Raw genomic sequence first — 15440 nt, 5'->3', positions numbered from 1 at the left:
CCAGCAGCTGTTGGCATTTTGTAGATGAAAAATTTAATATTCTTATCAACTCAATCAAGAGTACTTAGTGACAGACGACAGTCCAGAATATAAAACCTCAATTATTTACGGGATCCGAAATCATTTTGTAAATTTTACCTTTTGTTTCTTACTTGAAATTTACCCCTTTGGCCTCTTGAGGACTGTACCCCCACCCTAATTGTAAGTATTTTGACACTTGACAGATACTTTCAATTTTATTCCATAATTCAAAATCATATGAGTTCGGTTCTTACTTCTTACTTCTAAACGCCATAAATATCATAACCCATTTTGCATAAGTTAGATTTAAAAACCCGCTTAAAAATATATTTTTAAAGTTAAAAGTAAGTGTAATTTGTGTTTATTATGTATATACCTACTAGAAGATTAGTTCAAATTGCTGGATGGGGTGGACTTATTGTAGCAACGACTGGATTTTATTTACAAAATAAAATTGTGGATAATGTGAGAAGCGGTAGTTATTACAAAGACGCTTTAAAAAAATTGCGAAGCCACCCAGGAGCAGTACACTATCTCGGTGAACCTATTAAGGATAAGCGATTCAAATTAAGTGACAGTCAAAATAATTACTCCGATGCAGCATCAGCTAAATTTTGTGTTCCTGTATCAGGACAAAAGGAGCGGGGATATTATTATTTTTGGGCGGAAAAAATCGATGACACATGGTGTATTGTTAGAGCAGAACTTGAATTAAAATCAAAACCTGATGAAAGATTAGTGATAGTTAAGCAAAGTTAGTGCTAGTGGTTCCAATTTTGTAATAAAATGTTATTTTTTTATCTTCGTTATATTGTAACATGAATAAAAATAATAGATGTTAGGATTTATATGTTTCCTATATATAATTAGTTAGTTTTAGAAGGTTTTTGTTGACAAAAATATATATTTCGATATTTATTTCAGTTTTTATTTCCTTTTTTAAGCTAGAAAAATGATGTTTGTTGGAACATCGCGAGAAAAGTTTTTTTATCACAATACATTGTTATGTCTAGTTAAATCACTACAAGATAAAAATATAACAGTTGATCTTCGAAATGATTCATATGTCTGTGGTCAACTTACATCTGTGGATGGGTAAGTAACAGAAATAAAAAAAGTATCTGCATTTTATCCTTTATTTTCATTAAAGGTAATGAAAGTTTTTTACGTCTATTTTATAATATATAACATCAATTTTTTCATATTAATATTAATTATATGGCAAAAGCTTTTATAACATTTTCCAATTATTCCACAGTTCATCATTGTGCATTCAATTTAATATGCTATGCAAATAAATGATTTTATTGTAAATTTAATATTTTAAGGGAATCTTTATTTAATGAAGAAATTTAGAATTATTCTACTCACATGTATTAGTTAGTATTACAGATATTATAATTAGTTTTATATTTTTCATATTATTTTAATATGAAATAAATTATTGAATGTGCTAATAAAGTGCTTTTCCTAGACTTTTACCACAATTTATTAAAAAATAACAAATTTATAGTAAATGATTATTGCTCATAAATCTAATTACATTAAAAACATTTATGAAAGTATTTACAATTTTCATTACTGAATATTAGTCACAAAAAACTTTACCTGTAAATAGTGTTTAGGAGCAGATTACTTGAATAATGCTGTTTTCTTCTTTCAAATATGAAATCAATGATGACAGAAAGAGATAAATAAGTGTCTAAACAATTGCTAAACAACATTTTTATGTAAGGCCAACATTTTAAAACATTTTAATGTTTCAACACATTACACACAGTTGTACATACCAAGACTTAATAAGAATAATTGTTAAGAATAAAACGATTAACCTATATTTAATATACAATTTGGAAGGACTATGATAACTAAGTTATTAACATATATACAACAAAGTATTAAGATTAGGAAAGAGATAGGGATTACTTTTAGGATTAAGTAATAGAAAAACACAAGTTATTGTATTATTTAGAACATAAAGTATGATTAAAATGCCCACTATTATCATTACAGCTACATGAACATCTCAATGAGTAAAGCTGTGTATTGTGATTCTCAAGAAAATGAATATTATTTTGATAATTTATTTGTACAAGCACGAAATATTAGATATGTGCATATACCAGAAACAGTAAGTATATCATTGATAATTTAACTACTTGATTTCTACTAGTAATGAAACATTATTATTTTATTAAATTGACTATTTGATTAAAATGTTTCTTATTTTAGATCTCTATCTTAGGAAACATAAAAAATGAGTTTAAAAAAGGAAATGAAAAAGATCCAAATAAAGAAGATAAACCTGTGAAATCAAGAAAAGCGAAAAAGGCATTACAGCAGCACATGAAAATTGTAGCATCATTAGAGAATTAATATGCTGTTAACTTTCTTTCTAACATTTAAAAAACATTTTGTCTGTACTAACATAACAAATCGAAATTAATAATTTATCAAAGATGATAAATACTTAAAATAAAAAATTAAATGTTTGTAATTATATTTTATTTATTTATATTATCTGATATATTCTTAGGATCGGATGGACTTGAACTATTTGTGTTCATTTTATGTTCATTTTTAGATTCTGCACTCTGTACTTTGGTATGGCTATCCTTACCGTGATAGTTATCTCTGTAGTTATTAGATGTAAAGTTCTGTTCGCTGTCATTATGAGACATTACTCCATTATCTATGAAAAATAATTTCGGTTTGCTTGTGCTGTATTCATCTATTTTAATATCACCGCTGTAATGGTCATTTTTATTGGTTCGTTGATTTAAAAATGCCAACTGGTCACTAGAAAACTTCTGTATACAATTATTTATGATTAAATTTTTGAAATCGTAGTTTCCCGATTTTTTCGAGTTTTGCATAGTATCGGTGTTGTCATTAATTTTAAAAGATTTGTTTGTATCGTCAAACTTTGATCCATTCATATTTTCGGTTTCGATTTCCTCTCGCCTATTCTGTTCCACAATTACAACATGCTTAAAAGGTGTTGCTTTATTTGTAGCAACACTTCGGATGTTAGTTGGTCGGAGGAAAACGTCATCTTTGATTTGTGTAGTCGGAGATGACTGTGAAGCGGATTCAGGTGTTTGACTACATAAATAATTTGATTGATTTATATTTGCAATTATGGATGTTGGACTCGGTGAAGATTGTGTTACATTTGGCCTTTGTAATATCGGTGGAATTGATGAACCTGTAATAAATTTTAATATTTAATTTTATTTACCTTATAACAAACTCGCTTCCTGTACCTATAGACTACATATTCATTAATTAAAAAGAGGGGGACTAAACCATACCTGGAGGTTTGTACTTGGCGAGTTGGGCATAAACTTGCTTGATGCGCTCGATGTTAACCTGCGATGCCTTAGCGTGGTCGACTATCGGCTGTGGGTAGTCTCGTCCAATGATACAGTTCGCAGCTTGTTGCACCGCTTCCGGCGCCATCCAAGGCTCGTGAATATAACGAGTTGGTAAATTCTTCAACGCTGGAATATACTTCCTAAGAAACCAAAGAGAAAATGTCAGTTTTAATACATGTTCAAGTTGTTTCTGAGATATTTGGATTAGTATTTTAGATATTCATAGTGATCATACCACGTTGAAAATACACATAAAAGCCACAATAGTTACACTGTTTATTTGTAAGAATTTACCAACCATAGTCTCGAAAATTATATGTACTATTCGTAAACAGAATGGAATACGACCTTTTGGAACTGAGTAACTGATTGCCATGACAATAGGACGCGTGTTCTTTACTTGGGTGTTATTGTAAATTAATACTCCTGACTTTCAATGGTTATGATTATACGATTATTTCAATGATTAAACTAAAATAATTCGGGCAATTAAACACAAACGTACAAACACCTTACTTACATACATACATACCCAGAGATCTTTTGGCTTTACCAGACTGGTGATTATTGTAACTTCTTTGCTAACGTTCCCTTGCTCGAGGAATGTAATTTATCGATATACGGTACGGTTCCATCACATTCTAATAGCGATAGGCGCGCTGATATAGTTGATTATTCTTTGTCTTTTGTCACAATGTGTATAAATTGAAATAAAAAAAAAAAAGAAATAATATTTAGTATCTAATTTAATAACCGGAATATTGTTTTATTGTATGATTTGTGGGTAAAATACTGGATTTTACCAGGGATTCAGTTTTTATGTGCTTAATTTGTGTATAAAATTCATCTTGTTTTCAGAGATAAAGGAAAACATCGTAAGGAATACTGCATAAAATGGCAGAAATACACCAAACCCCATTGGAACAATGTGTTGGAATAAACTTCAAACCTTCTTATAAAGTAATAAGTTCCAGTAATGGAGCATTTACCTTTAACGGATAAGTGCTAAGTTTCCCCTTAAGGATATCATACCAACGACACCAAGGACCACTTTTCGCTATTAGAATCTATTAAAGTTCATCAAGTTTCGAGGGCCGAGATAGCGAAGATAAACCGTTAAATAGGTCATGCGCGGCGGTGAAGGAACACCTTCATGTGGCGGATAAATTTCTGCTAAATGTTTCACCAGAGCAACGTAAAATAAGTTCATAAGCAAACCTCCATAAGAGACAAGGTCACCCAAACATAGGACACTACCGACCTGCTGTTACTTAGTCTATTTCTAAATTATTGTTAAGCGACTATAATATATAAATTATTATATGTGAAGCGATGCGAGATTTAACAATGGTTTTTCTGTAATTAAGCATACTATACACGTGAAATTTATAAAAATACTTTGTACATACACAAACCTTTGGAAATGAATAGTTATCACAAGGGACGGCCTTTAATAAATGTTTTTTATGAATGTATGATTTGTCGAATTATATTTTTCCTTCTGCAGTCTATGAATATTATCTAAATTGGGACAAGCTTTACACAGACATTAATCGAAGCAACGAATATAAATGAAATCTTTGTAGAAGATCATTCGAAATCCTACCAAATTTTGGAAGATGTCAGATGTCATTATTTATTTTCGAAAACTCCTTTTTCACCTTTTCTCTGAAATTGCAAATGCTTAAATTAAAAAAAAAAAAAAAACCACTTACAATTTATAACTAAATGCAATTACGTTATTGAAACGAATAAAAAGTTATGAAGAAGGCAAGCGAGTTACATAAAATTTTGTTTAAAATGTAAGGCCAGTGAGGCTATTTAGTTAAAAATAAATTCGAAATTCATTCATTTAAAAAAGTATAGCACTTACTCTACATAGAAAAAGCCTTCCTGCTCTTACATTTAAGATTAATATTCACAAAAGCTGCTCCGAAATAATATGACATGTAACATTGATTGTTTATATAATCCAAAGTGATAAATTATATTAGCTGTGGTACAATTAATTTATGAAAATAGTGCTCGTATAGTCCGACCCAATTAAAGGAGGGAAACAGGTAAATAAACAACTTTGACCTTAAATTGATATAATTACTTCAACAATATTATAAAATTAGTGTATGATTTATATAAAAAAAATATTCGTTTCGATAGATTTATATTAATATTATATATAGTATAGGACAACTTGATAACTTTCAATAATCACCCGTGCACATAGACGAATGTTGTAATATGAATAGTACATACTATACTACGACCTAAGTACTGCTATTAATATCAGTTTTATCTTTACTTTTTTCTAATAATATCTGTCAGTTTATCATATGTTTACATTACTATTTATTTTACTACTGGCCATTTGCATTTGTGTATCAATTATTTGTTTACCATTTTCCCTGCTTAAAGTGGAATAAACTATACTCTTATACTCTATAGAATCTTTGTGATGTATGAAAACAAAATGGCCGACTTAATTGTTAATGCAACACGAATGGTGAATATGAAAAATGCTTTTAAAGAAAACCATTAGGCATTATTTTTTGCGTAAATTGCTAATATAAGGTACATACCTTATGAAGTCACCATTTGGATCAGTTTTTCGACCAAAGCGGACGGGACAATAGCAGTGGAAAAACTGCTGGAAGAAAGACGAGCACGACAGCCACATCCACATGCCCGCGTTAACTGACCAATCCGCGTCCAGGAGCAGCTCGTCAAATACCTATATTGGCAGATATGAAAAAATACTCATCAGTCTAGTGGCTAGATTGTATGTTTACAGATCATACGGTCTTGCGATCAAAACGCGGATTTGATGTTTAATAGTTATTGGGTTGTTCTGTAAATGAATCTTAGAAGTTACACAATGGAGTATGTTATACATTGTATTTAATAGTTATTGGTACGGAGAGCACCGTAAATTTTAAGAAAATTCAAGAAAATAAGTAATAATGCATATAAAAAAATTGGTTTCGTAATCCAAATCAGATATTTACGTACCAAGTTTAATAAAACGACTGTTTCGAGTTTAGAATTCGCATATTGTATTATTGCCTCAGAATTACAAATGGCGATCAATTAAAAAAAAAAAAACATATTCGAAGTATAAAAATGCAACTCTATACAATTATATCTTACTGTGTAAACGTTATATTATACACACCATGAATGGTAACTGAAAAAGTTGTGGTTCGTTATAGAAGTTTTTATAAAATTTCAAATGTAACAGAAGACAATGTACTTGCCTTCATGCCCTCCTCCCATGAGATCCAGAGGTCGCCCCTCGTGAGGAAGCAAGCGGCTGCGTGTCGCGCTAGATGATGTATCCAACCTTCCTCTCGTAACTGAATCATTATTGCATCTATCCATGGGAAACCAGTTTGGCCCTAAAATATATTTTAAAAAAGTTGTCTAAAGTTTGCCATTTTTGAACACTAGACCGATCGATACAAAACGCACCGTGATCGAGATTCGAACATATTCATTATTGGAATTAAAAAGGAATTTGCATGTTGGAACATTTTTATTTAATTGAAAATAATACAGATCATCAACAGTTGCGAAACAGAGTAGAAAATCTACTATACTGTTTAATCTTTGCTTATTTATTATATAGATTTCGGTATTACCGAAAAAAGCTTTAGTCTGAGGTCGTAAAAAAATTGCACTTTGATGCTACTATTACCAGCTTTTATTACTAACGCTCGTAGTTTTGTCGGCAATCGAAAAAACTGCATTTACTCTCTAAATATACATATGTATATAAGAATGAGTAATAATGTTTTAGCTAGATGTAAAAATAAATCTTTTATAAAATATTGTATAGATGACGTCACTATGGTAGCAAGGAATGGTGCTATAAGGCAAGTAACAAATTCTTCTAACTTACATTTGCCCATTTCACGAGAGCTTCTTGATTCTTCTCCCAAGGGATTTGTACACATATCGGGTTCCCTTCCATTCGATCAAAGTTGGGGTTCTTAGTCGCAGCGCAATAAAAAAATTCCCTCCATAATATCTGGCCGTGTAACGATAATGGCGGCAAAACTCGCTTGACCCGTGTATACAGCTCGGTGAGTTGATAATAAAATAGCCTCGTGGATAAGCATCCAAATCTGCAAATCCGATGATAAATTAAGATTTTATTTCGTCCAATCTGCACGTGGAAAACATGCCTTATGAACCTAATAATAAATATAAAACCTAAAAATAAAAAGGTTAATAGTTGTCGCGTCAGTGACGAATTGGTCAAATGATCTTTGGTCCAACAGACAGGTCTTGCAACTCTACTGTTGAAGGAAATTCAGATGGCGTTGCGATCGAGGGATCTATCAACAGGTATTAGTTAAGCTTATGGACCACATATAACTGGACCAACTTCAATGTTGCCATTCTAAAAAATAACTAATTTATGATTTGCAACAATATATGGATAATTAACAAAGTAAACATGATTTCTAAAATCCTAGATAGGTAATAAAAATATATTTAACCTTAAGTAAGGTGATAGTCCTGTCTGACTAGCCAGCAGAGATTGCGGTGTCATCTTCGGTCGTCCGAAAGAAGCTACCCATGCTTTTCTCTCTAAATGCCTCTCCAGCCTCAATAAAGCTTCTTTCTCGCCGCCGATCCAAATTGGAGGCTTAAGCCCTTCAGTTTCAAATCCTAAAAATAAAATATATTGTTTTTGTTATTTTTTTCGTTTTTTGTAAATTAAAAAAAAAAATAACTGGCTTGAAATTATTAGGTAATGTGATAAAATAAAATCTATTAAACATATAGTTTTAATTTCGATCGTTTAATCGTACAACATATATGAGAACACATCATGACCTACCCTGGAGAACCTAGTGCCTAAAATATAATAACAGTGAGTCAACATATTAATGGCCATATTTCCATTGATCTACGCGCTGGCTTTCGTTTAAAATGTTTTTAGCAAATAGGTCAGATTATTGTGAAATTAACCTTTGTACAAGCCACCCCAGCAGTCAGAGGCACGTGTACGCGCACGTGATGTATTCTATATTGTATTACAAAACAAAGTTTGTTTTCAAAGTTTTTTTTTAATATATAAATGAGTACTTTTTTATCTGTACAAATGTTATATGATTAAAACATAAAACACATTTTGGTTACCATGAATAATAAATTTGTGTTTATAATTCATCTCGTGCTCGGCGGTGAAGGAAAACATCGTGAGGAAACCTGTATCTAATTTCAACGAAATTCTGCCACATGTGTATTCCACCAACTCGCATTAGAGAAGCGTGGTGGAATATGCTCCAAACCTTCTCCTCAAAGGAGGCCTTAGCCCAGCAATGGGAAATTTACATGTTGCTCATGTAAATGTAATGTAATATTTAATTTTTGGTTAATTGCTGTATACATATTTTTTATTAGATTAATAATCAAAAATTTAGCAGTTAATATGTTATGTCCCTTGCAGATGTAATAATAACATGAGGGAGTAGAAATTCAAATATTTGTTTAAATATATTATATCAATATTTAAGACGTTTATATACTGACCAAGTTCTTCGAGGGTGGGAACACCGAAGCGATCTTCATGATCGTCCGCGAGCGGTGTGACGGCGCCATTGAGCATCTCTGCCGTTATGGCGGGCTCGGCCGGCGGCGGAGGAGGCATGCTAGCGATCAGTGCTTGGAACTGGTGGTACGTTAACGGTGCCTTGCCTTCGTTACGTTCTATAATGCTGAAAAAAGAAAACATTATCATATCCGTATTATTAATCAGTGTAACAAAACTAATACGAGTGTATTTATTTAGCAATCAAATGTAAAAAAAAAAAACATTGATTATACTTTGTTTCACAAAACAATGTGTCTATTTATAAATGTCATTCTCATAGGAAGGAACAACAGTATTTGTATGTTTTCCTCTCCACGGTAAAGAACAACAAAGTTTGCTGTTAATTTCTGAAAATAGTTTAAAAAAGTTTTCATGAAAAACGCTAACAATTCTATTAATGAACAGAGAAAAGTATTTCTGTTACATTATTTGTTTACATGGAACAATTTTCAGTATTGAAAATAATCTTATGCTTATACCTAATAGAAATGAAAATTTACTACGACGTAGTTATTTTTATCTTCATTTATAATTTATTATTGAAACCAAATCCTATACTAATATCCTTATGCTTTAAAATTACAACAGATTTTGATGCGGTTTTTTTAATAGATACATTGATTCAAGAGGAAGGTTTATATTCATAATACATACACAATATAGTAGAGAAACACTGACAATTTTAGAGGTTTCTAAAGCGATGACGTAAATAAACACATTTTTTGCGCTTACATTGCAAACGCTGGCCGAATCCTACGAGATAGATCAAAGTACCTTAAATGCATTATGCATTTAATAAAGACCAATGTAGCCCTTTACAGCATGTAATTTAAATGAATATTTTCGAAGATATTACAGATTTAAAATGCAGGGACAAAGCGGTTTGATTTGTCTGATGATAATAAAGCTGTGAACGTTGAAATACATTCATGTAAGCATTGCACCCTTGCGAAGACGAGGCGGGTCGCTAGTAGTAAATAAACTATTATTTGAATCCTTAAAATGGCACAAATTATGAAAACAGGCTGCGCTGGTTTGGCCACATCAGAAGATCTCCAGAGTACATAGGAAATTTAGTGACCAATCTTAACGTTACAGGGTCAAGACCTACAGGGCGACCAAATTCAGATGGACAGATGTGGTCAGAAAAGATCTCAGTTCCCGCAATGTTACTGAAAACGATACGTCGAATAGAGCGAAGTGAAAGCAAAAGACTAGGAAGGCAGACCCCACTATCAGATGGGAACAATAAATGCGCAGGGGAGAGAGAGAGAGGAGACATTTTCCTTATTCTCTTAATAATTTAATAATAATAGTCACGAGTCAGAATATTTAGAGAAAATACGCGGCGCAATAAAGATCAATTTATTCTGCCGTCGCAACTAGAAGTAAAACATACAAAGTATATGTATATAGCAATAAGCTTGTAAAAATTGTTCACTGAAAACAGTAGCGTAGTGGGCATGCTTTTTTAGCATTAGTGTAGATTTTCCGAAGTCTTGTAACCTAAATTGTAAGACAATACTATATTAAAAATTAAAAGTGAACAAAAATGAAATGATTACGGTTGTCTTATATTTAGCTGTGCTCGTTTCAGAAGTAAAAAACCACTTTTTTTTATTAAACAACCGGAAATATTCTTTGTTTGTTAAACCCTACTTAATAAAGATAGAACATTTTATAACTTCTACGTACTTGTCCAGCTTGTAAAGAGTGTGTGAGACTCTGGAAGTAACTGTTATGCCAACTTCGCGACATTTGGTCATTATGTTATGGTCCCGAACGCGGCCGTAGGGCTCGGGGTCCTCCTCGAATGTGAGTGCAGTTGTTCCCCATTCCCGAAACAATTTCGGTAACGCATCCGCTGGCTGGCCTCTCACGACAAAAAGCCGCGAATTCAACTTTTTCAAATTGTTGTCTAAATCTTCTAGGCATTGTAGAAGAAATCTATAATGACATAATTTTAGTTATGAAATAGTCACGAATATTACACAATTCGGACGACACTAAATACCGGCCTAATCAGATTAATGAAAGAAACTGCATTATCGCTCTTTCTAAGTTCGCACATTTATCAAATACCTACTTTAATGTATTACACAATACAGTATGTGCAAGCTTCAATTTATATACACAGTTCGATTATATTTTGAGTAGATTTTGTAATAGTTAATCCAACTAATTAGTAAATAAGACGATTAAACAGAAAGGGGTGATAGTTATCTCTTGCGTAAATGTTACTAAAACTAATCACATAAATAAAAACAGAAAAAAAGGGTATTAGATATTGCATCAATAAACAATGAAAAAAATGCAGTAGTAATATAATACGTTTTACATACCTCCATTTGTTGATGCCGACATTGGACGAACTTGCGAACCAGGGATCGATAATGAAAACGCATCGAAACGTTGCAGCGCCCGTGAGACCCTCCCGTAAAGCCGGGTTATCGTGAAGTCGGAGGCCCTTCCTGAACCAATGCACGGTGTGCTTCCCTGATTGACGCCCCGATGGCGTGGTCACTTGAGCCACAATAGGAGTCCGCGTGCTCGACCCTGACTTCGTCTCCGCGGCGGCCGACATAGCTACGTCACCGACATTACTGTCTAAAATCAGATGTCTTTTTTAAAAAGACAAATAATTAATAATAATATAGAAAATGTTTAGTCGGCCTTGCGTCGGTTATCTACAAATTCGATACATCTTGATCATTCTATTGAAAAATAACAAAATTTGAATATCAAATAAACCTCTCAAATGAATATTTCCACTTTGAATTAAAAACATAAATATGAACAATAAAATGATTTGTGACTTGCCTTTCTACTATGGGTGTTTCATAGATACTTATCAGTAAATAGTATATATAACACCGCGTTTACACATGCGTGCTCGTGATTCGCTTCGCCATTCGTCGAATTCCTTGACGAGAAATTCGCGTGGCTTTAGGCTGACACGAGTGACCGATTACACATTAGCGTGTATTCATTTCTACTTCAATTTGACGAAATGCACTACGTTGTCATTCTAGCGACTTTACGATTGCAGCGATTATATCATAATATAAATATAATTAATTACTTGTTAGAAATATATTTAAAAAATGTCTAAAAAACAATTTAGATTAGATTTCGCTATATATATTTATTATGTATTAAATAACAGAAACAATTATATAAATTAACAACGTTTGAAAATACTTAAATGACAATGAAAAAATTGTAATAACAAATACCGTATTAAAAAAATGAGTTTAAAGAACATAATAATAAAACCGTGCGTAACAGAAAGAGACAGAGAGAGAAGGAAAAGTCGCCGGAGACATAGCGCTTTGTCCTTACTTGACGATTTCTGCCAGTTCAATATACCGTAAGTCGCGTAAAAGAACTTCGTTCCAAAAGACGTTGAAATTCTTTCGCCAGTTGTTCTCAGATCCGAGGTTTTTATTTCCGACGCAATGGTAGATTTTTGACAATCAATAAGCAAGTGTAACGCTTCTTTATTGAATATTTGTTTTTAACTTTTGTTCACCTCACCAATCTATTTGAACCCTTTGAATCATATCCAAGCCGCTCCCGACGCGAGCGTAACGGCAAAACACGAGGCGAATGTCGAACGCACCATTGACATATTCGTGGCTCGTGCCGCCCTTCTTGCCTCGTCGTTAACGCGAATGTGTAAATGCGGCTTTAAAATCATGATTTGAAATGTATGTTTTTTAAAAATGCAAAGATTTATAACAAAGCTAAAAAATTAAAATATTACCTAGTGTGTAATTTTTGTTACAATAAAAAAGTAAAACTGACGAAGTGAGAGTAAAAACATAAAATGTTTTGTTACACACCAATTGTCCCTTTTTATAAAACAAATACTAATCAAGCTAAATCATATGAAAAATAGACATTCCAGGTGACCTGTAAAAAAAGACATGGTTTATAAAAATACTTTTTCAACAAATATTTTTTTATAATGGTACTAATTCTGTTAATCAATATCTCGAATTATTTCTCATAAAGGGTTTAAGTATTTTAGTTCTGATAAATTAGTTTAGGAATTGAGTGCATCAAAATCAACACCATTATGTTAACATGCCAGGTATACACACATAGTATACACTTACAAGTTGCATTACTGTGTGGCATGTCTATAATATCAAAGGCTTTTTTAAATTAAAATAAAATACTAATAGACAAGCATAATCAGCAGCAGTTTGTTAGCTAATGGCAATCCTGCCATTCCATATGTGCCTTATGCGGTTTGTCAGACATTATATGCTTTTCAACATATATACAAAATAGTGAGCCCGGAAAAAACTGTTACTTGCTGTTGAAGTAGGTTGTTAGTTGTTTTCATATATCCGTTACTGTGCAATGCAGGATTTTTAGCCACAAGGCAAAATAAACTTGTAAAAGTAAAAAAAGGCAAGCTACCACCGATTGTGTTTGTCTTCTCATATTTATATCTTGTTTTGTTTGTAATCATTTGTTTTAATAATCATGGAATGTGTGCTTTGCATGTTACAGACATGCTGCAAAGTAAACTGCAATGTGCGGGTTCCCACCCTAATGATGAATATAATTATGGTGGTATTTAAGTAAATTAATAAGATAATAAGATTTGAAACAGGAATTGCTAAATGGCAAGAGTCAAACCTAACTATGAAATTTATAATAAAAATTTAAAATTCAACTGCATTCTTGGAAATTGTATGATTTATTTAATTTCTATGACAATGAATCTGAGAAAATAGATACTTTGTTGTATGTTTAGTTTGCTAATGTTATTTATATGATAAAGAGTGTGATGTAACAAATTATTTCTTAGCTTTATAAATTAGATAGCCACTAATACATATAATACAATAGCTGATGTACTATTATATTTTTATTATTGTGATGTATTATTCCTTTTATTAACTGTATAAATATAGGGATAACTTAAAATGAAAAACAAAAAACATGTATTTGGAGGATATATAAATTTAGGTACTTGATATTGATGATTAAAAAAAAATAGCTACTGAATATCATGCCTGTATTCTAAGTAGAAATATACATCCTGAACCTGATATAGATTTTTTTTATGAGTACTTATTATAATGAAGATGTTCACAAGATATTTGAACAAAACAATTCTTTTTTTTTTCAATTACATAATTTATTAGGCGAATTTTTATGTTAATTACAAATTTCTTTAAAGAGTATATCTTTTAAAATAATAAAAAAATCATTTTAATATTACTGCTAGTAAATGTTTAACAGAATTATTTAAATTCATTTAAAATGCACAATTTAAAAACATTTAAAAACCAAACATGATTTATAGAATTTTAGTTTAACGTAGCTTTTTACATATCAATAATATGCTTACCTAGCAATTCGATCCGCAGGAGTTTTTAATCCAAGGCCTCCAGAGAAAAACATAGTAAACACTTACTCAAAATCTTAAAACGCTCATTTCAAATAATAATTATTTTAAAACAATAGTAACAGAAAATGTTAATGTTGAGTTATATCACATCGCTATGAACAAAACAGTTTTTTATATTTTGCAAATTTATATCACTAAATATCGTCTTTTAATCGTTTTAACACTTGCCACTTATTTAATCCTAAAAAAATTAAGTGTAGTTAGAATGGACTTTCTAGAACTTCACTAAATTAAAACTGAGTTGATTCAACACAAACAGAAAAGAGCCAAACTCGAACGCAGTATATAGATTAATGATAGAATGTCAGAATAAGAAATCAGCCACGCCGCTTGCAACGTGACTTCTATGTACAATTACAAACGTATATATAATAACACTCTTACGTAGTATGTACCAAACAGTACATAATAACTTTGGTATATATATTATATACACAATATGACATGCCTTTGAAGTTTGAAGTAATTTCAATAAACAATTATTTTGACTTTACTTTTTTGTACAATAATTCTTACACCGCAGCCACACTTGCGATTATATGTGATGAATTTTAAAAAAAATCTAATATATTTTTAAGAACAATTTGAAAATTTCCAAAAAATAATAATAATGTTTTTTAAGTAAAGGAGGAAAAAAATTTCATAATTATATTGAAATGTTTGCATCAATGTGTAAGCGTGTAGTACCACCGTTATATCAGTTTTTGATTGATATATCTTTATTTATAAAACAAAACCATTTCACTACCAAAATTTCGACAACAGCTTCGTTTCGGTTCGTCAACGGTTTTAGCGGATCCATTGTTCATATCATTGATAATTAAAGATCTCATCAATCAATCTTCTTCTAACTGATGAGTTGGTATTAACCGACGGTCTTCCATAAAGTATCAACTATATAATTCGTAAATATATCATTATAGTTGAAAGTATATTGTTTTGTTTTATGTAAAACTAACAACTGTTCCTGGCTATAGACGGGTATCTTTTTATATGGAACTTTTATGTTAAA

The 15440-nt window shown here is 31.4% G+C and overlaps 2 protein-coding genes across 4 annotated transcripts; one reads left to right on the top strand and one right to left on the bottom strand.

Moving 5' to 3' along the window:
- The first annotated feature begins 255 nt into the window (after positions 1 to 255).
- LOC113392746 (uncharacterized) lies at positions 256 to 2792 on the top strand. The gene is made up of 4 exons (XM_064220772.1): positions 256 to 778; positions 966 to 1116; positions 2035 to 2152; positions 2254 to 2792. Exons 1-4 carry the CDS (start codon positions 388 to 390, stop codon positions 2395 to 2397), a joined length of 804 nt encoding a protein of 267 aa, XP_064076842.1. The 5' UTR covers positions 256 to 387; the 3' UTR covers positions 2398 to 2792.
- LOC113392738 (cryptochrome-1-like) lies at positions 1469 to 14829 on the bottom strand. Of its 3 annotated transcripts, none has more exons than XM_026629289.2 (10): positions 14369 to 14829; positions 11340 to 11618; positions 10693 to 10944; positions 8937 to 9121; positions 7898 to 8069; positions 7294 to 7519; positions 6650 to 6790; positions 5975 to 6126; positions 3336 to 3538; positions 1469 to 3229 (listed from the first exon to the last, which is right to left on the bottom strand). In XM_026629289.2, exons 1-10 carry the CDS (start codon positions 14419 to 14421, stop codon positions 2526 to 2528), a joined length of 2367 nt encoding a protein of 788 aa, XP_026485074.2. In that variant the 5' UTR covers positions 14422 to 14829; the 3' UTR covers positions 1469 to 2525. The 3 variants fall into 3 exon arrangements, with proteins under 3 accessions (XP_026485074.2, XP_026485073.1, XP_064077080.1); XM_026629288.2 differs by having other exon boundaries at positions 11340 to 11604; positions 14369 to 14827; XM_064221010.1 differs by lacking the exon at positions 14369 to 14829 and adding an exon at positions 12535 to 12720 and having other exon boundaries at positions 11340 to 11604.
- Positions 14830 to 15440: the final 611 nt, after the last annotated feature.

The sequence above is a fragment of the Vanessa tameamea genome, chromosome 5, assembly GCF_037043105.1.
Source record: "Vanessa tameamea isolate UH-Manoa-2023 chromosome 5, ilVanTame1 primary haplotype, whole genome shotgun sequence".
NCBI lineage: Eukaryota > Metazoa > Arthropoda > Insecta > Lepidoptera > Nymphalidae > Vanessa > Vanessa tameamea.
The sequence above is the reverse complement of the archived record's forward strand: the minus strand, read 5'-3'. Positions and strand labels throughout refer to the sequence as shown.

What these genes read in the sequence shown, in the direction of transcription:
- LOC113392746 (XM_064220772.1), top strand. Translation starts at nt 388, where the DNA reads ATGTATATACCTACTAGAAGATTAGTTCAAATTGCTGGATGGGGTGGA. An exon ending in CAACTTACATCTGTGGATGG is followed by an intron (nt 1,117 to 2,034) that starts GTAAGTAACAGA and finishes TTATCATTACAG; the next exon opens with CTACATGAACATCTCAATGA. An exon ending in ATGTGCATATACCAGAAACA is followed by an intron (nt 2,153 to 2,253) that starts GTAAGTATATCA and finishes TTCTTATTTTAG; the next exon opens with ATCTCTATCTTAGGAAACAT.
- LOC113392738 (XM_026629289.2), bottom strand. Translation starts at nt 14,421, where the DNA reads ATGTTTTTCTCTGGAGGCCTTGGATTAAAAACTCCTGCGGATCGAATT. An exon ending in TCCCACCCTCGAAGAACTTG is followed by an intron (nt 8,070 to 8,936) that starts GTCAGTATATAA and finishes TTTTATTTTTAG; the next exon opens with GATTTGAAACTGAAGGGCTT. An exon ending in CGCCAAGTACAAACCTCCAG is followed by an intron (nt 3,230 to 3,335) that starts GTATGGTTTAGT and finishes AATTTATTACAG; the next exon opens with GTTCATCAATTCCACCGATA.